Below are 25,431 nucleotides of genomic sequence, written 5' to 3'. Positions count from 1 at the left end.
GGAACACCCCAAAACTTACATGGGAAATACCCAAATTGGATGGGAAACCCCAAAACTTATATGGGAACACCCCAAAACTTACATGGGAAATACCCAAATTGGATGGGAAACCCCAAAACTTTTATGGGAACACCCCAAAACTTTTATGGGAACACCCCAAAACTTCCATGGGAAATACCCAAATTGGATGGGAAACACCCAAATTGGATGGGAAACCCCCAAATTGGATGGGAAACCCCCATACTTATATGGGAACACCCCAATACTTTTATGGGAAACACCCAAGTTGGATGGGAAACCCCAAAACTTTTATGGGAAACCCCAAAATTGGATGGGAACACCCCAAAATTAGATGGGAAGCCCCAAAACTTTTATGGGAAAACCCCAAAATTTGGGGTGGGAACACCCCAAGATCGGAGAGGGAACCCCAAAACCTTGTGACACCCCCAAACCCAGCACCAACAAGCCCCCCCCCCAACACCCCCATATCAGGACAGGGGACCCCCAAACTTCCCCATATCGGGGGGGGGGGGAACCTCTATGGGGTTACCCCAAAAATTTGGGGGGGGGGGGGGGGGTCTCACCCCTGGCAGACCCCAGGACGTCGCCGTAGCTGAACCCCCACGAAGACGAGCCCCCGAAAAGCGTCGAGGGTGGCGGTGCCGGCGCACAGGTCCTGGGTGGTGACGTCCCAAACCTGGGGGGGACAGCGGGTGCGTGGGGACCCCCCCCACCCCATAATGGGGAGGGGTCCTTAGGGTGCTGGGGGGGGGGGGGGGGTGCGGATTTTGGAGTGGGGGGGGTCCCCTCACCTGGAAGCCGGCCATGACGAAGGCAGCCGCCATCTCCCGGTCCCCGTTGCTGCCCTCCTCCCGCAGCACGGCCACACGGGGGCCCGGCAGGTCTGGGGGGGGCAGGGGTGTCACCCCCCCCCGTGTCACCCCCCCTAAAGAGGCCTTGACCCCCCCCCCGGCACCATCCCAGGGACCCCTCAGACCCCAATGTCCTCCTAAAGATCCCACATCCCACAGAACCCCATAACCCCCCCATAACCCCCCCATAACCCCATAACCCCCCTATAACCCCCCAGACCCCAATAACCCCCCCCCCAACCCCAATAACCCCCCCGGACCCCCATAACCCCCCGAGACCCCAATAACCCCAGGACCCCCCATTCCCCTATGCCCACCTCATAACCCCCATGGTCCCCCCATGACCACCACGGCCCCCCCAGATGCCCCCAGACCCCCATTACCCCATACCCCCCATATCCCCCATACCCCTACGCCCACCCCACAACCACCATGACCCCCCAGATGCCCCCAGACCCACATACACCCCATATCCCCTCATACCCCCCATGTCCCCCATACCCCTACGCCCACCCCATGACCACCATGGCCCCCCAGAAGCCCCCAGACCCCCATATTCCCCCCGAACCCCCATACCCCTACATCCACCCCAAGACCACCATGGCCCCCCAGATGCCCCCAGACCCCCTATTCCCCCATTACCCCATATCCCCCATACCCCTACACCCACCCCATAACCACCATGGCTCCCCAGAAGCCCCCAGACCCCCATTTTCCCCCATACCCCCCATGTCCCCCATACCCCTACGCCCACCCCACGACCATCATGGCCCCCCAGATGCCCCCAGACCCCCATTACCCCATACCCCCCATGTCCCCCCTACCCCTATGCCCACCCCATGACCACCATGACCCCCCAGAAGCTCCCAGACCCCCATTACCCCGTACCCTCCATGTCCCCCATACCCCTACGCCCACCCCACGACCACCATGACCCCCCAGCTCCTCCCCAGACCCCCCCCCGCGACCCCCTCGGGCCCCCCTCCCCGACCCTCACCCAGGTGTTTCAGCAGCGACGGCTCCTCCAGGGGGTCGAAGGGGGCGCTGAAGGTGGGCCCCCAGCGGCGGCGCAGCCCGGCCTCCTCCTGCGCCACGCAGCTGCCGGTGGCCTGCTCGCGCTCCAGCCGGAAGCTGGTCTCCTCCCACAGCCCCCGCAGGTCCCCACGGGCTCGGCCAGCACCTCCTCGCCCGCCACCGTCACCCGCACCTGGAGGGGCGGGGGCGTGGGGACGTCGGGGACGAGCAACGTCGTGGGTGCCACCAAGGTCGACATCGTGGCCAACGCCGTGGCCAACGTCGTGGTTGACATCAAGGTCGACGTCACGGCCAACATCATGGCCAAACGACATCATGGCCAACAACATGATTGACATCATGGCCAACGTCGTGACCAATGTCATGGTCAACATCATGGCCAACGTCATGGTCGACATCATGGTCAACATCATGGTTGATGTCATGGTCGATGTCATGGTCGACATTATGGCCAACGTCATGGTCAACGTCATGACCAATGCCGTGGCCAACACCATGGTTGACATGATGGCCAATGTCATGGTCAATGCCGTGGCCAACGTCATGGTGGACATCATGGTCAACGTCATGGCCAATGGCATGGTCAACATCATGGCCAACGTCATGGTTGACATCATGGCTGATGTCATGGTCGACATTATGGCCAACGTCATGGTCAACGTCATGACCAATGCCGTGGCCAACACCATGGCTGACATCATGGCCAATGTCATGGTCAATGCCATGGCCAACGTCATGGTGGACATCATGGTCAACGTCATGGCCAACGTCATGGTCGACATCATGGCTGATGTCATGGTCGACATTATGGCCAACGTCACGGTCAACGTCATGACCAATGCCGTGGCCAACACCATGGTTGACATCATGGCCAACGTCATGGTCAATGCCATGGCCAACGTCATGGCCAACATCATGGCCAATGGCATGGTCAATGCCATGGTGGACGTCATGGCCAACGTCATGACCAATGCCGTAGCCAACATTATGGTTGACATCACGGCCAACGTCATGGTCAATGCCATGGCCAACATCATGATGGATATCGTGGTCAACATCATGGCCAATGTCATGGTCAATGTCATGGACAATGCCACGGCCAACGCCACCAGCACTGCCACGTGAAGGGGACAGGGGACACAGGACATGGGGACGTGCCCATGGCCACCTCCCGTCCCACCCAGCCCCCGGGGCCACCCAGGGCCACCTCCGCCCCATCCCCCCGTCCCCTCACCATGGCATCGGGCCCGTAGGGGCCGCTGTGGCCGATGGGGACGCAGCGCACACCGGCCTCCTGGTAGCGGCGGCACACGGCCACGCTGCCGCCCACCGGCACCTCCAGCACCAGCCCCGGCTCCTCGGCAAACAGCACGGCCAGCGCTGCGGGGACAGGGGACACAGGGACGGGGGGACGTGGGGATGTGGGACATGGCGATATAGGATATGGAGATATAGGGCATGGGGATATAGGACGTGACGACATGGTGATATGGAACGTGGGGATGTGGGGGTATGGGACATGGGGAAATGGGACGTGGGGACACGGTGATATAGGACATGGGGGCATGGGGATATGGGGTGTGGAGATATGGGGCATGGGGACATGGGGCATGGGGACGTGGAACATGGGGACATGGTCATATAGGACACGGGGACATGGGATGTGGGGACATGAGGATATGGGACACGGAGATATAGGACGGGGACACGGTGATACAGGACAGGGGGACATGGGATGTGGGGACGTGGGGATATGGGACGTGGGGCGGGAAACAGCATCAGGTGTGGGGCGTGGGACGGGGACGTGAGACACGGGGACATCATGGGGACATCGTGGGGACATCGTGGGGCCACGGAGCGTCAGACATGGGGTGTAGGACACGGGGACAGTGGGGATATAGGACGTGGGGACGTGGGGCATCGGGTGTAGGATGTGGGATGAGGATAGGGGACACGGGGACACAAAACAGGGGCTCCCCAAGCTGGGGATGTCCCGAGGGGGTTCCCTGGGGTGGGGACATCCCGGGGGGCGTCTTGGGGGGGGAGGGACGACACTCACGGGCGGTGCCGGGGGTCGGGGGCGATGTCCAGCTGGAGGCCACAGTTGCCCGCGAAGGCCATCTCCAGCGCGCAGCCCAGCAGCCCCCCGTCGCTGACGTCGTGCCCCGCGCTCAGCGCCCCTTCTGGGGGGCAGCGTCAGTCCTGAGCCCCCCCAGACTCCTCCCACCCCGTGGGACCTCCCCCCCCCCCCCCCAAATATCTCCCCATGCGCTCCCCCAGACCCCAAAGGGGGTGCCCAAAGCCCTGCACCCAGCCCAAAATTTCCCCCATCTGAAATAAGTGCCCCCCCCCCCCCCCGCCATGGGGTACCCTGAAATTCTTCATGGCCCCAAATTGACCTGCACACCCCAAATCCCTGCTGGAACTCCCCCAAATCTCCTTCATTCCCCCCAAACTTCCCCCATCCACCCCAAATCCCCCTCTTCAACCCCAAATCCCCGTCTTCCACCCCCAATTTCCCCCACCCACCCCAAATCCCTGTCTTCCACCCCAAAATTCCCCCACCCACCCCAAATCCCCCTCTTCCACCCCAAATCTCCTTCATCTACCCCCCAAACTCCCCCCACACCCCAAATCCCTCCATCCACCCCAAACTTTCCCCACTCCCCCCAAATCTCCTTTTTCCACCCCAAATCCCCTCCGCCCCCCAAATCCCACCCCCCGCCCGCCCCAAACTGCCCGTCCCCCCATAAATCCCTTATAAGCCCCCCACACACACCAGCACCCACCTTCCAGGAGCTTCTGGGTGACCCCAAAAGCGGCCCCCAGGACCCCCGGCTCGTCCAGGTCGGGGCAGGCGTCCCCCAGCTGCGAGAAGACCTGGGCCAAGGCGCTGCCCCCAAGCGGTGCCGCCCGGGGCTCAGCTGCACCCACAGCAGCACCCCTGGGTGACCCCGACACCCCGTGAGTCCGGGGAGCACCCTTGGGGTCTCCACACCCCCTCCAGGGCACCCAACGGGGGTCACGGGCACCCCAATGGGCTCCCCCTGGGGGGTAAAAGGTGTCCCCGGGCACCCCGAAGACCTCGTGGGGGGGAGTTGGCCTCCAAAGCCACCCCAAAGCCTCCATGGAGGAGGTCCCGGCCTCCAAGGCCACCCAAAAACCCCACAGAGGAGATGGAGGAGGTCCTGGCCTCATTGAGGCCACCCCAAAGCCTCCATGGAGGAGGTCCCAGCCCCCAAAGCCACCCCAAAGCCTCCATAGAGGAGATGGAGGAGGTCCCAGCCTCATTGAGGCCACCCCAAAGCCTCCATGGAGGAGGTCCCGGCCTCCAAAGCCACCCTAAAGCTTCCATAGAGGAGATGGAGGAGGTCCCAGCCTCATTGAGGACACCCCAAAGCCTCCATGGAGGAGGTCCCGGCCTCCAAAGCCACCCCAAAGCCTCCATAGAGGAGATGGAGGAGGTCGCGGCCTCTTTAAGGCCACGTAAAAGCCCCATAGAGGAGGTCCCGACCTCCTTGAGGCCACCCAAAAACCCCATAAAGGAGGTCCTGGCCTCCTTGAGGCCACCTCAAAGCCTCCATGAAGGAGAGCCCGGCCTCCAAAGCCACCCCAAAGCCCCATGGGGGAAATGGAGGAGGTCCTGGCCTCCATGAGGCCACCCCAAAGCCCCCATGGGTGGGGTCCAGCCCCCACGGGACACCCCACGACCCCCGAGCCACTGACCTTTGCCATCGGGACACTTGAGGTCAGGGGTGACGGTGGCCGTGATGTCGGGGCAGACGGCATAGGCGGAGATCACCAGGGTGCCTGGTCAAGGGTCAAGGGGTCACAGAGGTCAGAGGTCAGGGAGAGGGGTCACGGTGCCATGGTGATGGCACCCTGTGGCCCGTCACGAGGGTGGTGGCACCCATGGGTCCTGGAGTTGTGGCACCCATAAGCCATCCTCATGGACCCATCATGGTGGTGGCGCCCATAACCCACCATCATGGTGATGACACCCATGGGTCCTGGTGCCATGACACCCAAAACCCATCATCATGGACCCACTGTGGTGGTGACACCCATGGGTACTGGTTTCATGACACCCATAACCCATCCTCATGGACCCATCATGGTGGTGGCACCCATAAACCACCATCATGGTGATGACACCCATGGGTCCTGGTGCCGTGACAACCAAAACCCAACATCATGGACCCCTCACAGGGGTGACACCCATCGGTCCCGACCCCATGACACCCATAACCCAACATCACGGACCCATCATGATGGTGGCACCCATAACCCACCATCACGATGATGACACCCACGGGTCCTGGTGTCATGACACACATAACCCAGCCTCACTGACCCATCACGATGGTGGCACCCATGGGTCCTGGTGCTGTTGACACCCAAAACCCAACCTCATGGACCCATCATGATGGTGGCACCCATAACCCACCATCATGGTGATGACACCCATGGGTCCCAGCCCCACGACACCCACAACCCACCACCACATCTCCATCACGGAGGTGACCCCCACCACCCCTCACCCCCTCCGCAGCCCCCCGGTGCCCCCGCGCCCCCACCCCGCGCCGGGACTCACCGGGCGCCATGACGGTGTCGGTGCCCACGCGGGCGGCCATGCTGAGCGAGTCCTTGCCCCCGTCGATGGCCACCCCCAGGCGGTGCAGGAGCTCCACCAGCCCCTCGCACGCCGCCACCAGGGCCCCCCCTCGGCCCCCGTCTTCGCGCCCCACATCCAGTTGCCCGAGCACTTCACGTCCTGGGGGACACGGGGACACGGCGGGGTTAGGGGGGACATGGGGACCATCGCTCCCGTGGCCATGCCGCGACCACGTCATCATTCCTGCGGCCACGTCGTGACCAAGTCATGATCCCTTGGCCACGTCATGACCATGTCATGGAGCCCCTGACCACGTCACGACCACGTCATTGCTCCCGTGACCACGCCATTACTCCCGTGACCATGCTGTGATGACGTCATTGCTCCCGTGGCCAAGTCACGACTATGTCCTTGTTCCCATGACCATGCCATTGCTCCAATGACCACGTCATGGCCATGCCCTTGCTCCCACGACCATGCCTGTGCTCCCATGACCATGTCATTGCTTCGATGACCATGTCATGGCCACGCCACTGCTCCCATGACCATGCCGTGATGATGTCATTGCTCCCGTGGCCATGTCACGACCATGCCATTACTCCCATGACCATACCATGATGACGTCATTGCTCCTGTGGCCACGTGGTCATGGCCACGCCATCGCTCCCTTGACCATGCCCTTCCTCCCATGACCACGTCATGACCATGGCATTGCTCCCATGACCACGTCATGACCATATCCTTGCTCCCATGACCATGCCCTTGCTCCCATGACCACGGCATTGCTCCCGTGACCACGCCATGACCATGCCCTTCCTCCCATGACCATGCCATGACCATATCCTTGCTCCCATGACCATATCCTTGCTCCCATGACCATGCCCTTGCTCCCATGACCACCTCATGACCACGCCATCACTCCCGTGACCATCCCACGACCATACCCTTGCTCCAACGACCACGTCACGACCACGCCATCGCTCCCTTGACCATGCCACGACCGTGCCCTTGCTCCCATGACCACACCACGACCACACCACCTCTCCCACGGCCACGCCGTGACCACGCCACTCCTGCCGTCACCGCGCCATGGCCGTGCTCACCTTCAGCTCGGTGATGCGGGCGAAGACGAGGTTGGTGAGCGCCTCGGTGAGCGCCAGGCGGGCGCCGGCGGCCGGGTCCAGCAGCCCCTTGATGGGCTGCTCGCCCAGCGCCGTGGCCGCCCCCACGGTGTCGAAGTGGGACAGGGCCACCACGGCCACGTCGGCCAGCGGCGTGTGCAGGGGGCCCACGCACTGCTGCTGGGCCACCAGCCCCGTCACCGAGCGGTCCACCTGGGGACCGGGACAGGAGTCAGAGGGTGGGACGTGGACGTGGGGACACGGTGGGGACACGGTGGGGACACGGTGGGGACACGGTGGGGACAGGGGTTGGGGTGTGTCGTGGGGGACGTGGAGGGGGACGTGGAGGGGATGGGGACACACTGGGGGGACGTTGGTTGGGGCACGTCATGGGGGACATGGAGGGGACACGCTGGGGACATGGACACACCCGGGGACATTGGTTGGGACACGTCATTGGGAAGGGGGACACGGGGACATGGACACACGTGGGGGGACGTCAGCTGGGACACGTCATGGGGGACGTGGGGGGGACACGTTGGGGACGGGGACACACTAGGGGACATCGGCTGGGACACGTCATGGGGGACATGGAAGGGGACATGTGGGGGACAAGGGACATGGGGGGGGGCTATCAGCTGTGACATGACAGGGGGTGACACATGGGGACACACTGGGGACACGTTGGGGACATTTCGGGGACACACTGGGGCCACGTTGGGGACATTTTGGGGCTACCAAAGACCCGCCTGCAGGGGGGACCTGGCTCACCACCACCAGCTGGGGGGGACGTGGGGGACACGGAGGGGACCCTGGCCATGGGGGGAGGTGACACGGAGGTGACACAAAGAAAGGGGGGACACACGGGGGGGACACACGGGCACCTTGTTGGTGAGGTAGCGCTTGCTGGCCACCGCCGGGAGCCGCAGCACCCGCTCCAGCGCCTGGCGCACCCCCAGCCCCAGGGGGAGCTCCAGGGGGCGCAGGGTGGGGGTCACCCGCTGCAGCACAAACTCCTGGGGGGGGGGGGGGGAACATAAAAAAAAAAGGGGGGGGGGACAGGGTCACATCCTGACACCCCCAGGGGGCCCCCAATGTGCCAGGGGGTCCCTGATGTCACCGCCTGGGGAGGGGACCCAGGTTCTCGGGGGGTTCCAGCAATAAAATTAGGGGGGGGGTGTCACTTATGGGGTGTCCCTGAATATTGGGGGGGGGGGTACTCAATGTGGGGGGGGGTCACAGGGTCACCTGGGGGCGCCCAAAGTCCCCCAGGGGGTCCCCGATGTCACCGCCTGGGGAGGGGTCCCCGGTTCCTGGGGGCTTCCAGGAACAAAATTAAGGGGGGGGGGGACACACTTATGGGGTGTCCCCAAATACTGGGGGGGGGTCCTCAGTGTAGTGGGGGGCCATGGGTGTGAAGGGGGGGGGGTCACTCCATCAAGGGTGCCCCATTTTTTGGGGGGGGGGGGCTCCTGATGTCACCCCAAATCTGGGGATCGCCAGCCCCAAGGGACTGGGGGGCAGGGTCCTGATGTCACCCTGGGGGGGGGGGGGTCCCCATTTTGCCCCACCCCCTCACCTTTTGGGGCATCTTGCCCAGCACCCACTCCAGCTCCAGGTTGACGGGGGTGGGCAGCCCCTCGTGGGACCCCCTCGGGCACCGGCGCCTCCAGGTCATCGACCAGCACGATCTGGGGGGGACGACACACAAAGGGGGGTCAGCAGGGAGGGGGCACCCCAAAAACATCCCCGCCCCCTTCCCCTGTCCCCCTGGACACATTCCCAGCCCTTGGGGACCCCAAAGCCCCCCTCCCTGCCTCCAAGGTGACCCCAAAGCCCCCCACATGCCCCCCCCTTGCCCCCCCCCATACCCACCCGTCCCCAATGACACTCCCCAACGTCCCCATGTCCCCCCCACCCCTTCATCCCCAATCCCCCTGCCCCCAACACAACCCCAAATCCCCCCCAACCCTGTGCCCCCGCAATGTCCCCAAGCCCCCCCATGTCCCCGTGCCACCCCCATGCCCCCCCCATGCCCCCCCGTCCCCGCTGACGCTCCCCATCGTCCCCATGTCCCCCCACATCCCTCCGTCCCCAATCCCCCTGCCCCCCCCATGCCCCCAACCCCACCCCCACCCCCCATAACCCCCGTCCCTCCCCCCAGGGCCCCCCCATGCCCCCCCTTCCCCCCCGTGCCCCTCCATCCCCACTAACCCCTCCCCAATGTCCCCATGACCCCCCCCCCGCCACGTCCCCGTGTCCCCCCCACGGCCCCATATCCCCCCATCCCTCCGCCCCCCCCCCGTCCCCAAATCCCTCCCCACCCCTCCACCCCCATACCCTTATGTCCCGCCCCGTGTCCCCGTGCCCCCCCCCCGTGCCCCCCCCATCCCCACTAACCCTCCCCAATGTCCCCACGTCCCCCCACATCCCTACGTCCCCGTGTCCCCCCCGATGGCCCCGTATCCCCCCATCCCTCCGCCCCCGATCCCCCCATGCCCCCCCCCCTACCCCCCCCAACTCTGTGCCCCCCCCCCGTGCCCCCCCCCCCGTACCCGCCCGTCCCCGCTGATGCTCCCCACGACGCTGAGGGGACAGCGCTCGCGCTGGGCCAGGCTCCGCAGCAGCCCCAGGTGGGGGGGGGGGCGCAGCAGCAGCGCGTTGGACTCCTGGTACTCGGCCCCCCACAGCTCCAGCACGCTCAGGGTGGGGTCCCCCCGCTGCGCCCCCAAAAGGCCCTATAGCACCTTGTGACCCCATGGGGGGGTTGGGGGGGCTAGGGGGGCTGGGGGGTACGGGAAGGGGGGTGGAGGGGATTGGGGGGGCTCTGGGGGTTGGGGGAGGGCTCTGGGGGGTGGTTGGGGGGTTGGGGGTCCCCCACTGCGCCCCCTGCAGCACCCCGTGACCCCATGGGGGAGTGGGGGGGGCTGGGGGGGCTGGGGCGGGTACGAGGAAGGGGGTGGAGGGGATTGGGGGGGGGCTCTGGGGGTTGGGGGGGATCTAGGGGGTGGTTGGGGGTTGGGGGTCCCCCGCTGCGCCCCCAAAACGGCCCTACAGCACCCCGTGACCCCATGGGGGAGTGGGGGGGCTGGGGGGGTACGGGAAGGGGGGTGGAGGGGATTGGGGGGGGCCCTGGGGGTTGGGGGGAACTAGGGGGTGGTTGGGGGTTGGGGTCCCCCCGCTGCACCCCCAGAAACGGCCCTATAACACCTTGCGACCCCATGGGGGGTTGGGGGGGCTGGGGGGTCAGGGGAGGGAGGGGCAAGGGATTAGGGGAGGAGGGGGGCCCCTGGGGGTTGGGGGGCTCTAGGGGGTGGTTGGGGGTTGGGGGTCCCCCCGCTGCACCCCCAAAAACGGCCCTACAGCACCCCGTGATCCCATGGGGAGGTTGGGGGGGCAGGTGGGGGGTCGGGGGAGGGAGGGGCAAGGGATGGGGGAGGAGGGGGGGACTCTGGGGGGTGTTTGTGGGGTTGGGGGTCCCCCCTGCACCCCAAAAATAGCCCTACAGCTCCCTGCAATCCCACGGGGGGGGGCAGCGGGGCTGGGGGGGGCTGGGGGGGGCACAGGAAGGGGGGAGGGATTGGGGGGATCTTTGGGGGGGGGAACTGGGGGTCTCTGTGGGGTTGGGGGTACCCGGGGGTGTTTGTGGGGTCAGGGGGCACCCAGGGGTCTCCATGGCAGTGGGGGGCACCCAAGGGGGTCCCCTATGGGGCTGGGGGGGCACCCAGGGGGTTCCCATCCCCATGGAGCACCCAGGGGGGTCCCTGTGGGGCTGGGGGGACACCCAGGGGGCCCTTATGGGGCTGGGGGGGCACCCAGGGGGTTCCCATCCCCATGAAGCACCCGGGGGGGTCCCTGTGGGGTTGGGGGGCACCCAGGGGGTCCTTATGGGGTTGAGGGGTACCACCCCACTTAAGGGGCACAAAAGGGGACGAGCCCACGGGGGGGGGGGGCACCCATGGGTGTCACCGGGGGCGGGGGGGGGGCGGTACCTGGAAGCGGCTGGCGTAGATGACGGCCCCCGCCGGCTCGCTCAGCTCCTTCAGCACGTTCCCTGGGGACGGGGGGGGGGGGACAGGGGGTCACCGTGTGACCCCCGTGTCACCCCAAATGTCCCCCTCCTGTCCCTGTGTGACCCCCTCATGTCCCTGGGTGACCCCTGTGTCCCCAGGTGACCCCACATGCCCCCCTCGTGTCCCCATGTGACCCCACATGCCCCCCTCCTGTCCCCATGTCCCCGCGTGACCCCCCGTGTCCCCATGTGACCCCATGCATCCCCCTTGTGTCCCCGTGTGACTCCACACGCCCTCCTCCTGTCCCCATGTGACCCCACACGTCCCCATGTCCCCGTGTGACCCCACGTGTCCCCCTCATGTCCCCGTGTGACCCCATGTGTCCCCGTGTGACCCCATGCATCCCCCTTGTGTCCCCATGTCCCCGTGTGACCCGTGTCCCCCTCATGTCCCCATGTCACCCCACATGCCCCCCTCACGTCCCCATGTCCTCGTGTGACCCCACGAATTCCCCTTGTGTCCCTACGTGACCCCTCCGTGTCCATGTCCCCGTGTGACCCCCGTGTCCCCATGTGACCCCACATGTCCCCCTCCTGTCCCCATGTCCCCGTGTGACCCCACGTGTCCCCGTGTGACCCCATGCATCCCCCTTGTGTCCCCATGTCCCCGTGTCACCCCACATGCCCCCCTCACATCCCCATGTCCCTGTGTGACCCCACACGTCCCCCTCCTATCCCCGTGTCCCCATGTGACCCCCATGCCCCCAGGTGACCCCCGTGCCCCCTACCGTTGCCCCCCGCCCCCTGGTCATGGATGCTGCAGATGGGGTTGTGCTCGCCGCTCTCCACGCAGCCCCGCAGCACCCGGTTCATCTTCTGCTCCATCTCGGGGTCCCCCCGCTGCACCGCCCCCAGGTCCCGCTCCTCCGCGTTGTCCCCCTGCACCTGGGGGGGGGCACAGGGGACACCGTGGGGACACCGCAGGGATACCCAAGGGCACCCTGGGGACACCCAGAGACACCCTGGGAACACCTAGGGGGCACTTGGGGACATCCTGTAGGCACTCGGGGACACCCAGGAACACCCTGGGGACACCTGGGGCACCCTGAGGACACTCGGGGACACCCTCGGGACACCTAAGGGACACCCAAGAATGCTATAGGGACACTTGGGGACACCCTGGGGACACCTGGGGACATGATGGGGATACTTGGGGACACCCAGGGGACACCACGGGGTCCCCCGCTGCACCGCCCCCAGGTCCCACTCCTCTGTGTTGTCCCCCTGCACCCGGTGGGGACAGGGGACACCGTGGGGACACTGGGGCGACACCGCGGGGACACCCAGGGGCACCCTGGGGATGCCCAGAGACACCCTGGGGGCACATAGGGGGCACTTGGGGACATCCAGGAACACCCTGGAGACACCCGGGGGCACCCAGGGACACTGTGGGGACACCTAAGGGACACTTGGGGGCACCCTGGGGACACCCAGGGACACTATAGGGACACCCAAGAATGCTATAGGTACACTTGGGGACACATGAGGAAACCCAGGGACACCCTGGGGACACCCTGGGGACACCCAGGGACACCCCAGAACACGCTGAGGACACCCAGGGACACTGTGGGGACCACCTGGGGACACCCTGGGGCCACCACAGGGACCCTATGGGGTCCCCCCCCGCAAGGCACCCCGGGGTTGGGGACACCCCGGGGAAGGGCCACCGAGGGGCCAGGGTGGCCCCGAAGCGGGGATGAGGACACGAAGGGACCCTTGGGGACCCCCTGGGGACATTGGGGACCCCCTTACCTGGATGGAGGAGGCGGCGCCGCCCCCGACCCCGATGCGGTACACGGGGCCCCCCACCTTCACCACCAGCATCCCTGGGGGTGGGGGGACACGGGTAAGACCCCTTGCCCCCCCCGGGGGATTTGGGGTCCCGGAGGAGGTTTGGGGTCCCATGGGGGGGATTTGGGGGTCCCAGGGGTGGTTTGGGGGGGGTAGGGGGGGATTTGGGTCTCATGGAGGGATTTGGGGATCCATAGGGGGGCTTCGGGGTCCTGGGGGTGGTTTGGGGGGTGTAGGAGAGGGATTTTGGGGGTCCCGGGGTGGGATTTTGGGGGTCCCATAGGGGTTTGGGGTCCCACGGGGGATTTCGGATTCCCGTAGGGGTTTGGGGGTCCCAGGGTAGGATATGGGGGCCTTGGGGGGGGGATTTGGGGTTCCCGTGGGGGCTTTGGGGGTCCCACACGGTTTTGGGGTCCCCATAGGGGTTTGGGGTTTCCATAGGGGTTTGGGGTCCTGTAGTGGATTTGGGGGTCCCGAGGGGGGGGGTTTGGGGTTCCCATACGGTTTTGGGGTCCCGTGGGGGATTTGGGGTTTCCGTATGGGATTTGGGGGTCCCGGGGGGATTTAGAGTTCCCATATGGTTTTGGGGTCCCGAGGGGGGGATTTGGGGTTTCCGTAGGGATTTGGGGTTCTATAGGAGATTTGGGGGTCCGGGGTGGGATTTGGGGTTCCCAGGGGGGGATATGGGGTTCCCACAGGGGTTTGGGGGTCCCGGGGGGGGATTTAGAGTTCCCATATGGTTTTGGGGTCCCGGGGGGGGGGGATTTGGGGTTTCCATAGGGGTTCGTGGTCCTGTAGGGGATTTGGGGGTCTCGGGTGGGGTGGGGGGGATTTTGGATTCCCATAGGGGTTCGGGGGTCCCAGGGTAGGATTTGCGGGGGGGGGGTGTCGTCTCTCACCGGGCTCGGGGGGCTCCTTGCGCACATGGCGTCCTCGATGGCGCCCAGCCCCCCGCTGAACATGATGGGCTTCACCCACTCGCGCCGCTCCCCCCCCGGCAGCACCTGCCCGAAGGAGCGGGCGAACCCTGGGGGGGGGGCACCTGGCGTCACCCGGCATCACCCGGTGTCACCCGGACCCCCCCCCAACGCCCCCCGCCACCACCGGGGTCCCTGAGGCTGGTGGTGACCCCAAACGTCCCCCCCCAATTGCCCCCAAGATATGCAGGGCACCCAAGGGTGCTCGAGGGACCCCAAAATGTCCCCAAGGGTCCCCAACGTCATTAAGGGTGCCCAAATGTCCCCAAATGTCCCCAGGGGTCCCCAAATGTCCCCAGGGGTCCCCAACCTCCCGCAAAGGTCCCCAAACGTCCCTAAATGTCCTCAAATGACCCCTAGGGTCCCCAAATATCCCCGTCCCCAAGGGTGCCCAAGGGACCCCAAATGTCCCCAAGGGTGCCCAAGGGTCCTGAGGGGTCCCCAAGTGTCCCAAGGGGGTCCCCAAATGCCCCAAGGGGGTCCCCAAATGTCACAAGAAGGTCCCCAAGTGTCCCAAGGGGTCCCCAAAAATCCCAAGGGAGACCCCAAAAGTCCAAAGGGGTCCCCAAAATGTCCCAAGAGGGTCCCCAAGCGTCCCAGTGGGGTTCCCAAGCGTCCCAAAGGGTCCCCAAAAGTCCCAAAGGGTCCCCAAGCGTCCCAATAGGGCCCCCAAAAGCCCCAGTGGGGTCCCCCAAAGTCCCAATGCGGTCCCCAAGCGTCCCAAAGGGGTCCCCAACACCATGGGGACCTTTGGGTGCCCCTTGAGGGTCTGCAAATGTCCCAAGGGGTCCCCAAGGCCACGAAGGTCCCTGCAGACCCCCAGAGGGTCCCTGATGTCCCCAAATCCCCCCAGGCCCCCCCTCACCGGCCAGGACGGGCTCCCCAAATTTGTTCCCGTAGTCGCTGGCGCCGTCGCTGGCCCCGATGGCCACCTCGAGGGGGTGGGCGAAGGATTTGGGGTACGGCAGCGTCCCGTCCTCCCAGGGCAGGGGGTAATCTGGGGGGGGGATAGGGGGGTCACGGGGGTCTTGGAAGAGTCAGGGGGGTCTGGGGGGTCTTGGGGTGGTCCCAGCCAGGAGGATTTGGGGGTCCCAGGGGAGGTTTGGGGGATCACAGGGGAATTTAGGGGTCCTAGAGGAGGTTTGGGGGGGCCCTAAGAAGGATTTTTGGGGGGTCTGGGGGGGGTTGGGGGGTCCCGGGGTGATTTGGGGGTCCCGTCCTCCCAGGGCAGGGGTAGTCTGAGGGGGGATACTGGGGTCGGGGGTGTCCTGGGGTCTTGGGGTGATCCCCGCCAGGAGGATTTGGGGGTCCTGGGGAAGGTTTGGAGGTCCTGGGGTGGGATTTTGGGGTCCCAGGAGGGATTTGGGGGATCCCAAGGGGGATTCGGGGGTCCCGGCGTCAGATTTGGGGGTCCTGCGGTGCGATTTGGGGGTTCCATTGGGGATCTGGGGGTCCCAGGGTAGGATTTGGGGTCCCAGGGTAGGATGTTGGGGTCCTAGGGGTGATTCTGGGAGTCCCGGAGTGGGGATCTGGGGGTCCCACGGTAGGATTTGGGGGATCCCTGGGGGAACCGGGGGTCCCGGCGCGTAATTTCGGGGGGTCCCGGGGGGATTCGGGGTCTCACCAGGCAGCAGCAGGTTGCCGAAGCTGTACCCGGCGGTGCCGGCGATGACGTGGGCCCCGCGCCCGGTGCACTGCACGTCCCGGATGCGGCCCCCGGTGCCCGTGGTGGCCCCGCTGAAGGGGGCGACGGCTGGGGGGAGGGGCCACGTCAGGCCACGCCCTTCCCCCAGGCCACGCCCACGTGGCCACACCCAAAATAGACCCCGCCCCCAGCCCTACACCCACCCATTGCCATAACCCCTATGGGGGCCAACCAGGACGTGGCTGGCCACGCCCCCAAATTTAAGCCACACCCACAAGTTTAGACCACGCCCCCAACCGTAAGACCACGCCCATGCGACCACACCCAAATCAGGCCCCGCCCCCAACCCTACACACACCCACGGCCATATCCCCTACAGGGGCCGACCAAGACCAGGTGGGCCACACCCCCATTTTAAAGCCACGCCCCCGACTTTAGGCCACGCCTCCCATCCCAGGCCACGCCCCCCCAAGATGGCCGACCGGTGGGGAAGTTGTGCGTCTCGGCGGTGAAGATGACGTGCCGGGTGGTCGTCCTCTTCTCGAAGGGGCTCGGCCGGGCCGGGTCCTGCGGCCACAGCGCCGTCACCGGCACGCCCCGGATGGCGCTGAGGGGACACGGGTGTCACCCATGGGTGCTGGGACACCGCGACCCCCTTGGCGTGGTCACCCGTGGGTGGTGGGACACCTCAACCTCCTTGTCATGGTCACCCATGGGTGACAGGACCCCATAACCACCATGCCGTGGCCACCCATGGGTGATGGGACCCCATAACCACCAGGCCATGGCCACCCATGGGTGACGGGACCCCCATAACCACCAGGCCATGGCCACCCATGGGTGACGGGACCCCATAACCACCATGCCATGGTCACCCAACTGTTGACGGGACCCCACAACCACCATATAATCACTGCCCAACGGTTGACGGGACCCCATAACCACCACACCATGAGCACCCACGGGTGACAGAACCCCACAATGACCTTGCCATGAGCACCCATGGGTGATGGGACCCCATGACCTCAATGTGATCGTCACCCAACGGTTGATAGGACCCCATAACCACCACATTATCACCACCCATGGGTGTCAGGACCCCATAACCTCCACGTGATGGTCACCCATGGGTGACGGGACCCCATAACCACCATGTCATGGTCACCCATGGGTGACGGGACCCCATAACCACCACGTCATGGTCACCCAACTGTTGATGGGACCCCACATCCACCACACCATGACCACCCACGGGTGAGGGGACCTCATGACTTCCTTGCCATGAGCACCCATGGGTGACAGGACCCCATAACCACCATGCTGTGGTCACCCAACAGTTGATAGGACCTACAACCACCATATGACCTCAATGTGATCGTCACCCAACGGTTGATAGACCCCACAACCACCATATAACCACCACCCATGGGTGACAGGACCCAAGAACCACCACACCATGAGCACCCATGGGTGAGGGGACCCCACAACGACCTTGCCGTTAGCACCCATGGGTGACGGGACCCCATAACCACCACGTCATGGTCACCCAACAGTCAATAGGACCCTACAACCACCATATAATCACCGCCCAACGGTTGACGGGACCCCAAAACCACCCTGCCGTGACCCCCCCACGGGTGATGGGACCCCACGACCACCTCGCAGGGGCCACCCATGGGTGCCGTGGGCCCACCTGCTGTTGTCACAGAACTTGATGACGTTGTTGGGGTTGCTGGAGCGCTGCGTCCCCACCAGGCTCTGCAGCAGCGACTGCGGCACCTCGCGGCCGTCCACCACCAGGCGGCCCCGGAAGAACCAGTGGCGGCTGTGCTCGCTGGGGACATGGGGACAGGGGACACGGGGACACCCTCATGGGTGGTGGCATTCATGGGGGACACGGGGACATGGGCAGGTGGGGACATGGGGACACGGTCACGGGGGGACACGGGGACAGGGGACACGGTCACGGGGGGACACGGGGACATGAGGACAGGGGGCATGGTCATGGGGGGACAGGGGACACGAGGACATGGGGACATCCTCATGGGTGGTGGCATTCATGGGGGACACGGGGACATAGGGATGTGGGGACAGGGTCAAGTGGGGACATGGGGACAGGGGACACGGTCACAGGGGGACACGGGGACATGAGGACAGGGGACATGGGGACAGGGGACACGAGGACACGGGGACACCCTCATGGGTGGTGGCATTCATGGGGGACATGGGAACATGGGGACAGGGTCAGGTGGGGACATGGGGACATGAGGACAGGGGACATCCTCATGGGTGGTGGCATTCATGGGGGACACGGGGACACATAGGGACACGGGGACAGGGTCAGGTGGGGACATGGGACACAGTCACGGGGGGACATGGGGACAGGGGACACGGTCACGGGGGGACACGGGGACATGAGGACAGGGGACATGGTCACAGGGGGACACGGGGACACGAGGAAATGGGGACATCCTCATGGGTGGTGGCATTTATGGGGGACACGGGGACATAGGGACATGGGGACAGGGTCAGGTGGGGACACAGGGACACGGTCACGGGGGGACATGGGGACAGGGGACATGGAATATGGGGACACAGGGACATGGGGACATGAGGACAGGGGACATCCTCATGGGTGGTGGCATTCATGGGGGACACGGGGACACATAGGGACACGGGGACAGGGTCAGGTGGGGACATGGGACACAGTCACGGGGGGACATGGGGACAGGGGACACGGTCACGGGGGGACACGGGGACATGAGGACAGGGGACATGGTCACAGGGGGACACGGGGACACGAGGAAATGGGGACATCCTCATGGGTGGTGGCATTTATGGGGGACACGGGGACATAGGGACATGGGGACAGGGTCAGGTGGGGACACAGGGACACGGTCACGGGGGGACATGGGGACAGGGGACATGGGAATATGGGGACACAGGGACATGGGGACACAGTCACGGGGACATCCTCATGGGTGGTGGCATTCATGGGGGACATGGGGGCACAGGGACACGGGGACACGGTCACGGGGGGACAGGGGACATGGGGACATGGGGACATCCTCATGGGTGGTGACATCCACGGGGGACATGGGGACACGCTCAGGAGGGGACATGAGGACAAGTTCCTGGGTGGTGGCACCCCCGGGGGACACGGGGACATGGAGACACAGGGGCATGGGGACACGGTCAGGTGGGGACACAGGGGGACATAGGGACACGGGGGGGGGGACATAGGGACACGGGGGGGATGTGGGGACACGGGGGGGACGTGGGGACACGGGGGGGGGACACGAGAGCGGGATGGCATCGGGGACGTCGGCATGGGACAGGGAGGATATGGGGACACGGGAAGGAATGGGGGGGGGCCATGGGGACGTGGGGGGGATTTGGGGACACGGGGGGGGACCCGGGGGTGTCACCTGTTGGACTGGGCCAGGTCGAAGCACTCCACGGTGGTGGGGTTGCGGCCGGCGGCGCGGAAGAGCCGGGTGTAGTACTGCACGTCCCAGGGGTCGAAGGCCAGCCCTGGGGGGGGACGCGGGGGTCCCCAAATGTCCCCAGGTGTCCCCAAGGACCCCCCCCACCTCCCCAAGTGTCCCCAAGGACCCCCGCTGACACCCCCCCCGGTGTCCTCACAGCGTCCCCGTGTCGCGCCGCGCTCCCGGGTTCCCGGTCTCCCCCGTGTCCCGTACCCATGTCCCCTTGTCCCCAATGTCCCCCACGTCCCCAACCCCCCCCCATGTCCCCAAATCCCCCCCCATCCCCAAATCCTCCCCAAACCCCCCATCCCCAAATCCCCCCCAAATCCCCCCCCACGTCCCCAAATCCCCCCCAACCCCCCCATGTCCCCTCCCCGTGTCCCCAAATCCCCCCCCACGTCCCCAAGATCCCCCCCCGCGTCCCCAAGATCCCCCCCCACATCCCAAATCCCCCCCAAATCCTCCCCAACAACCCCCCGATCCCCCCAAATCCCCCCCCATCCCCAAATCCCCCCCCCCGTCCCCAAATCCCCCCCCAGGTCCCCAAGATCCTCCCCCCCGCGTCCCCAAGATCCCCCCCAAATCCCCCCCCACATCCCCAAATCCCCCCCCAAATCCTCCCCAACAACCCCCCGATCCCCCCAAATCCCCCCCCCCACGTCCCCAAACCTCCCCCGTCCCCCCCCACGTCCCCAAATCCCCCCCAAATCCCCCCCCACGTCCCCAAATCCCCCCCAACCCCCTCCAATCCCCCCCCCACGTCCCCAAATCCCCCCCCCGTGTCCCCAGATCCCCCCCCCCGCATCCCCAAATCCCCCCCCACGTCCCCAAATCCCCCCCCCGCATCCCCAAATCCCCCCCAACCCCCTCCAATCCCCCCCCCCCCCCGTCCCCAAATCCCCCCCCCCGCGTCCCCAAATCCCCCCCCAAATCCCCCCCCCGCCGTACCCAGCTCTCGATCCGCCTCCTCCAGGGCCCGGGCGCCCCCCCCGAGGACGTCGATGGCGGTGACGGGGGGGGGCCGCGCGGGGACCTCGAAGGAGCGCAGGGGGTGGGGGTAGCGCTGCTCTGTCAGGGGGTCCCCCAGCGCCCGCAGCAGCCGCCCCGACGCCCCCGCCGGGGGCTCGCCCTCGAACTGGGGGGGGGGGACAGGGGGGTGTCACCGGGGGGGGGGACACCCGGGGGGTGGGGGACGCTATGGGGTGTATGGGGACTGGGGGGTGGAGGGGACTGGGGGGGGTATGGGGACTTGGGGGGGCACCCTGGGGACATGGGTGGGTGTCATCGGGGGGGGGCACCCGGGGGGGGGTTGGGGACACCCTGGGGACATGGGGGTGTCACCGGGTGGGGGGCACCCGGGGGGTGGGGGACACTATGGGGTGTATGGGACTGGGGGGGGTATGGGGACTTGGGGGGGGGGCATCCTGGGGTGGGGGTGGGGCACCCTGGGGACATGGGGGTGTCACCGGGGGGGGGGCATCGCGGGTGGGGACACCCAGGGGGGTGGGGACATGGGTGGCACCAAGGGGGGGGGACATCGGGGGGGTGGGGACACTATGGGGTGTATGGGGACTGGGGGGTGGAGGGGACTGGGGGGGGGTATGGGGACATGGGTGTCATCGGGGGGGGGACACCCGGGGGGGGTGGGGGGCACCCTGGGGACACGGGGGTGTCACCAGGGGTGGGGGGAGGACATTGGGGGGGGGGACACGTTGGGGGGGATGTAGGGGACTGGGGGGTGTGGGGGGACTGGAGGACATTTGGGGATGTGGGGGTATGGGGTGTGGATGGGGGACACTTGGGGACACCACGGGGACAGGGGGAGGGGACGGGGGGACCCTGGGACGTTTGGGGACGTGGGGAGGGGACGGGGGGGACATCTGGGGACACAGGGAGGGGACCCTGTCACCAGTGACCCCAATGTCCCCCATGCCCCCGATGTCCCCAACGCCCCGATGTCCCCAACACCCCCATGTCCCCCCCGGTGCCTCCGATGTCCCCAACACCCCCCTGTCCCCCCCGGTGTCCCCGCTGTCACCTGCAGCAGCAGCCGGCGGGACAGCTCGAGGCGCTGGACGCGGCGCAGCCCGGCCGCGTGGCACAGCGACACCGCGTTGGTGGAGGCGGCCGTCGAGAAGTTCAGCCTGGGCACCCACGGGACCCTCAGGGCACCCATGGGACTCCCACGACACCCATGGGACCCCCCCCCCGGCAACCATAACCCCCACGACCCCCATAGGACCCCAATGGGACCCCAGAACCCAAAGGACCCCCCCATGGCACCCATGAGGCCACAGCACCCCAGGGCACCCATGGGACCCCCAGGACCTCCATAGGACCCCCCTGGCACCCATGGGACCCCCAGGAACCCCATAGGGCCCCACAGGACCCCCCCATGGGATCCCAGAACCCGCAAGACCCCCATAGCACCCATGAGGCCACAGCACCCAGGGCACCCATGGGACCCCTCCAGCACCCATGGGACCCCCACAGCACCCATAACCCCCACAACCCACATAGGACCCCCAGGGGACCCTCCAATGGGACCCCAGAATCCAAAGGACCCCCCCATGGCACCCGTGAGGCCACAGCACCCCAGGGCACCCATGGGAACTTCCCAGCACCCATGGGACCCCCCGGCACCCATGGGACCCCCCCCGGCACCCATAACCCCCACGACCCCCATAGGACCCCCAGGGGACCCCAGAACCCAAAGGACCCCCCCATGGCACCCATGAGGCCACAGCACCCCAGGGCACCCATGGGAACCTCCCAGCACCCATGGGACCCCCTGGCACCCATGGGACCCCCAGGAAACCCATGGGACCCACAAACCCCATAGGACCCCCATGGTACCCATAAGACCACAGCACCCCAGGGCACCCATGGGACCCCCACGGCACCCATGGGACCCCCGGACCCCCCCATGGGATCCCAGAACCCGCAAGACCCCCATAGCACCCATGAGACCACAGCACCCCAGGGCACCCATGGGACCCCTCCAGCACCCATGGGACCCCCACAGCACCCATGGCACCCCCACAGCACCCATGGCACCCCAGAGGACCCCCCAATGGGATCCCAGCATCCGCGGGAACCCCATAGCACCCATGAGGCCACAGCACCCCTGTAACACCCATGGGACCCCTGTAACACCCATGGGACCCCCCCAGCACCCATGGGACCCCCAGGACCCCCCCCGAACCTCTCCCAGCACCCATAGGACCCCCAGAGGACCCCCAGGATCCCCCTAGGACCCCTCCCAGCACCCATAGGACTCCCTAAGGACCACCCCCCTGCACCCATGGCCCCCCCCCAGCACCCACAGGCCCCCCCCAGGACCCCCCCAAGCCCCCCCCCAGCGTCCATGGGCCCCCCCCAGCACCCACAAGACCCCCAGAACCACCCCCCCGAACCCCCCTCCAGCACCCATAAGACCTCCCAGGACCCCTCCTAGGACCCCTCCCAGCACCCAGAGGACCCCCCGGACCCCCCTCAAGCCACGCCCCCCACACCCATGCCCTCCCCCCCCAGGACCCCACCCAGCACCCACAGGACCCCCCCAGGATCCCCCCCAGCACCCATAGCCCCCCCCCAGCAACCATAGGACCCCCAAGACCTCCCCAGGACCCCCCCCCAGCACCCATAGGACCCCCAGGAACCCCCCAAGCCACCCACCAGCACCCATAGCCCCCCCCAGCAACCGTAGGACCCCCCCAAGGACCACCTCTAGCACCCATGCCCCCCCCAGCACCCATAGGGCCCCCCCAGGATCCCCCCCAGCACCCGTAGGACCCCCAAAACCCCCCCAGGACCCCCCCCCAATACCCATAAAACCCCCCCAGGATACCCCCCCAGCACCCATAAGACCCCAGGATCCCCCCCCAGGACCCTCCCCAGCACCCATAGGACCCCCAAGACCCCCCCGCAGGACCCCCCCCAGCACCCATAGGACCCCCAGGACCCCCCTAGGACCCCTCCCAGCACCCATAGGCTCCCCCCCAGCACCCATAGGACCCCCAAGACCCCCCCCAGGACGTCCCCCAGCACCCAAAGGACCACCCCAGCACCCATAGGACCCCCAGGATCCCCCCCAGCACCCATAGGACCCTCAAAAGCCCCCCAAGACACCCCCCCCAGTACCCATAAGACCCCCCTAGGACCCCCCCAGCACCCATAGGACCCCCAAGACCCCCCCAGGACCCCTCCCAGCACCCATAGGGCCCCCAGGAACCCCCTTAGGACTCCTCCCAATACCCATAGGCTCCCCCCCAGCACCCATAGGACCCCCAGGATCCCCCCCCAGCACCCATAGAACCCCCAGGAACCCCCCAAGCCACCCCCAGCACCCATAGCCCCCCCCAGCACCCATAGGGCCCCCCCAGGATCCCCCCCAGCACCCATAGGGCCCCCCAGGATCCCCCCCAGCACCCATAGGGCCCCCCCAGGATCCCCCCCCGCAGGACCCCCCCACAGCACCCATAGGACCCCCAGGACCCCCCTAGGACCCCTCCCAGCACCCATAGGCTCCCCCCCAGCACCCATAGGACCCCCAGGACCCCCCCAGGACCCCCCCCAGCACCCATAGGACCCCCAAACCCCCCCCAGGACCCCCCCCAATACCCATAAGACCCCCCCAGGATCCCCTCCCAGCACCCATAAGACCCCCAGGACCCCCCCAGGACCCCTCCAGCACCCATAGGCTCCCCCGCAGCACCCATAGGACCCCAAGACCCCCCCCAGGACCTCCCCCAGCACCCATAGGCCCCCCCCAGCACCCATAGGACACCCCCCCCAGTACCTGGGCCCGATCTCCAGCAGCAGCTGGTGGGCGCGGGGGCGCAGGAAGCTCTGGGGGGCCACGTCCGCGCCCCCCCCGAAGGAGCTCCCGAAAAGCCAGTGCAGGACCCGTGTCTCCTCGGGGCCGGGGGGGGCAGCGCCTGCGGGACCCCCCCCCCCCCCAAATTAGCCAGGGGCCCCCCAAAATTCTCTGTGCGCCCCCCCCCCAAGCACCTCATTCCCCCCAAAACCTATTCAGGACCCCCCCAAGTTACTTGGACCCCCCCCCCAAATTACCCGGGACCCCCCCCAAATTAGCCAGGGATCCCCCAAAACTCTCTGTACCCCCCCCGGAGACCCCCAAAACCTACTCGGGACCCCCCCCCAAATTACCCGGGACCCCCCCCCCCAAATTAGCCAAGGGTCCCCCAAAATTCTCTGTGCCCCCCCCCAAGACTCCCCATGTTCCCCTAAAACCTACTCAGGACCCCCCCAAAATTAGTTGGGACCCCCCCAAGCCCCCATATCCCTGCGCCCCCCCCATGTCCCCATGCCCCCCCCTGTGCCCCCCCATCCCCATGACCCCCCAAGCCCCCACTTCCCTGCACCCCCCCACATCCCCGTGCCCCCCCCATGTCCCTGTGCCCCCCCCCGTGCCCCCCTGGGCCCCCCCATGTCCCCATCCCCCCCCCTTCCCACGTCCCCCCCCCCCCATATCCCTGCCCCCCCGCCACGTCCCCGTGCCCCCCCTCCCCACGCCCCCTGTAGCCCCCCCGTCCCCATGTCCCCCCCCACCCCCATATCCCTGTGCCCCCCCATGTCCCCATGCCCCCCCTGCGCCCCCCCCATCCCCATGACCCCCCCAAGCCCCCATTTCCCTGCACCCCCCCACATCCCCGTGCCCCCCCCTTGCCCCTATACCCCCCTGTGCCCCCCGAGCCCCCCCATGTCCCTATGCCCCCCCCCCCACGCCCGTAGCCCACCCCGTCCCCATGTCCCCCCCTACCCCCATATCCCCGTGCCCCCCCCCATGTCC

At 66.7% G+C, this 25,431-nt stretch overlaps 1 protein-coding gene across 1 annotated transcript in view; it reads right to left on the bottom strand.

Moving 5' to 3' along the window:
- Positions 1 to 25,431, bottom strand: part of LOC125181727 (phosphoribosylformylglycinamidine synthase-like) — a 32,761-nt gene that overhangs the window by 5,757 nt on the left and 1,573 nt on the right. Inside the window, 30 exon segments of the mRNA XM_066985259.1 lie at positions 585 to 622; positions 624 to 697; positions 813 to 904; positions 1,870 to 2,037; positions 2,040 to 2,079; positions 3,142 to 3,290; positions 3,980 to 4,090; positions 4,697 to 4,810; positions 4,813 to 4,851; positions 5,634 to 5,717; positions 6,502 to 6,624; positions 6,627 to 6,681; positions 7,626 to 7,856; positions 8,528 to 8,659; positions 9,223 to 9,295; positions 9,297 to 9,334; positions 10,199 to 10,363; positions 11,636 to 11,697; positions 12,444 to 12,600; positions 13,468 to 13,541; positions 14,406 to 14,438; positions 14,441 to 14,533; positions 15,349 to 15,480; positions 16,108 to 16,236; positions 16,611 to 16,735; positions 17,822 to 17,962; positions 19,557 to 19,662; positions 20,565 to 20,751; positions 21,655 to 21,760; positions 24,418 to 24,556. Coding sequence (XP_066841360.1) covers positions 585 to 622; positions 624 to 697; positions 813 to 904; positions 1,870 to 2,037; positions 2,040 to 2,079; positions 3,142 to 3,290; positions 3,980 to 4,090; positions 4,697 to 4,810; positions 4,813 to 4,851; positions 5,634 to 5,717; positions 6,502 to 6,624; positions 6,627 to 6,681; positions 7,626 to 7,856; positions 8,528 to 8,659; positions 9,223 to 9,295; positions 9,297 to 9,334; positions 10,199 to 10,363; positions 11,636 to 11,697; positions 12,444 to 12,600; positions 13,468 to 13,541; positions 14,406 to 14,438; positions 14,441 to 14,533; positions 15,349 to 15,480; positions 16,108 to 16,236; positions 16,611 to 16,735; positions 17,822 to 17,962; positions 19,557 to 19,662; positions 20,565 to 20,751; positions 21,655 to 21,760; positions 24,418 to 24,556 — 3,210 coding nt within the window.

The sequence above is a fragment of the Anser cygnoides genome, chromosome 31, assembly GCF_040182565.1.
Source record: "Anser cygnoides isolate HZ-2024a breed goose chromosome 31, Taihu_goose_T2T_genome, whole genome shotgun sequence".
NCBI classification, from domain to species: Eukaryota; Metazoa; Chordata; class Aves; order Anseriformes; family Anatidae; genus Anser; species Anser cygnoides.
This window is presented reverse-complemented; position numbering and strand designations above follow the sequence as displayed.